The sequence below is a fragment of the Montipora capricornis genome, chromosome 9, assembly GCF_036669925.1.
Source record: "Montipora capricornis isolate CH-2021 chromosome 9, ASM3666992v2, whole genome shotgun sequence".
NCBI classification, from domain to species: domain Eukaryota; kingdom Metazoa; phylum Cnidaria; class Anthozoa; order Scleractinia; family Acroporidae; genus Montipora; species Montipora capricornis.
In genome coordinates, this window is record NC_090891.1 from 2,105,054 (window position 1) to 2,106,901 (window position 1,848).

At 38.5% G+C, this 1,848-nt stretch overlaps 1 protein-coding gene across 1 annotated transcript; it reads right to left on the bottom strand.

The window, feature by feature from the left end:
• Positions 1 to 391: 391 nt before the first annotated feature.
• LOC138015373 (uncharacterized) lies at positions 392 to 1,239 on the bottom strand. The gene has a single exon (XM_068862375.1). The coding sequence runs from the start codon at positions 1,237 to 1,239 to the stop codon at positions 397 to 399; it is 843 nt and encodes a 280-aa protein (XP_068718476.1). The 3' UTR covers positions 392 to 396.
• Between the last annotated feature and the right edge of the window lie 609 nt (positions 1,240 to 1,848).

Here is a 1,848-nt window from a genome sequence, read left to right on the forward strand (position 1 = left end):
AGCACAAGGATAAAGAGTTCCTTTCATTGTATTTTGCAAGGTTAACATTGGTGTGGCTTGAGTACCAACAGATAAAAACAATGTTCAACAGAACTTTCCTGATTACAGTTTCTTGTTTGTTTGCCACTTGCAGGGCAGCCTAGCAATTATTGTTATTTTGTCTATTTCTATTTTTTGGTTATTCTAAAGAAACTGTTGAGCTGTGTTGATGGGTTAATATAAAACACAGAATTATCTATGACCAACATAGTTAATGGGGTAAGTTAACCATCACCGATGCTTTCTTGTGGTGGTTAGCTTGCCTGTTCAAATATGTTGGTCATAGCCAATTTTGTGTTGTACATGACATCAGTGTATTTATTGAACATAATGAACAGTTTTTCTAAGTATAATCTTCTAATCTATCAAAGGAGGCTGAAAGTTGGTGAGGACTCCAACCACAAAAAATATCTCACTCGCAACAGGTGCTAAAAGGATAGGTAGGCACCTGTCAAAAATGTGCCAATTCTTGATTCGTTCAATTCCCCTTTCCACATGAATTCTGAGGCTGGCGATCTTCTTATTGTGTTGTGTCTCCTGTATTGTAAACTGGCTGCTCCCTTTCAAAAATGCTGGAATGTTTAAAGTAACTCCATATTTGGCCAGGTCATCTTGTATATCAAACCCTTTATCGGCCATTACGTCATCTCCAGGGGAAAGCAATTTGTACAGTCCACTAGCCATTGTGAGCTCTTTGTCGGAAATCCTACCAGTATACAACTCACTCATGAATGACACCACTCCCAAAGGACTAATTCCTACCAGTCCTTTCATGGTCGTTGTTCCTTTGTATGATGAGTAACAGGCCGAATTGAGGTCAAGGGCTGAAGGGGACTGCATACGAAACTCCACAGCATCAATAATAACAACTGTTTTGGGATAGAGCTCTTTAAAAATTTTGGACATTTTCTCCTGCAACAAGCTTCTTCTTGGGAAAGGCACAAACCCTTCAAACTCTTTGCGTAGAAAATGTATCCAGGCATGGAAAATAGTAGACACCGTGGACTGTGAAATTCCAAATCTGTGACCAAGATCTTTCTCAAACAGTCCAAGACGGAGTCTCGTCATCACTAGGGTGAACTCTTCAAATGTGGAAAGAGATTCTGGTCTTCCAATGATACTCTCCTCCCTGTCTTTTTTTTTATACTGACCATAAATAATTCCAGAAGCTGAATCCTTTATCATGTTATAGCACAACATAAAGGTATCCCAATTTGGGAATCCCGTATAAAATGCGATATTGCTATCTTCCTTGTACTTAGTTATATCAAATACTGGGTGATTTAATTTGTAATTGTCCTGTCATAGAGACTTATTTTCAATTTTAACAGACTCAAGCTCGTCCTCCATCTGCTTAAGTTTCAACTTCAGTTCCTCTAAATTATGTCTCAATTCTTTGTTTTCTGCTTTGAATTGTTGATGATCAGATTCTTGGTGTGATAGGAGGTCCACATTCTCTTCATTCGAACTACAAGCATTGATAGAATGAATGTCAGAATACTCTGGATGGGGAACAATGTTATCAGTAGTATCATATCTCAATTCTTTGTTTTCTGCTTTGAGTTGGTCATGATCAGATTCTTGGTGTGATAGGAGGCCCACATTCTCTTCATTTGAACTACAGGCATTGATACAATGATTGACAGAATACTCTGGATGGGGAACAATATTATCAGTATCATCTCTGGTCGAGAGAATTTCTTCCAATTCAGGTCTTCCTTCAATCTTTGCCCTCTTAACTAAATCTTCCTGGCTTATCCTGGATAAAGTTCTCCGTTTGCTGTGTCCCTTGGTCCAAGGAAAGATACT

Coding starts and splice junctions, on each gene's coding strand:
- LOC138015373 (XM_068862375.1), bottom strand. CDS start 1,239: ATGTTGTGCTATAACATGATAAAGGATTCAGCTTCTGGAATTATTTAT.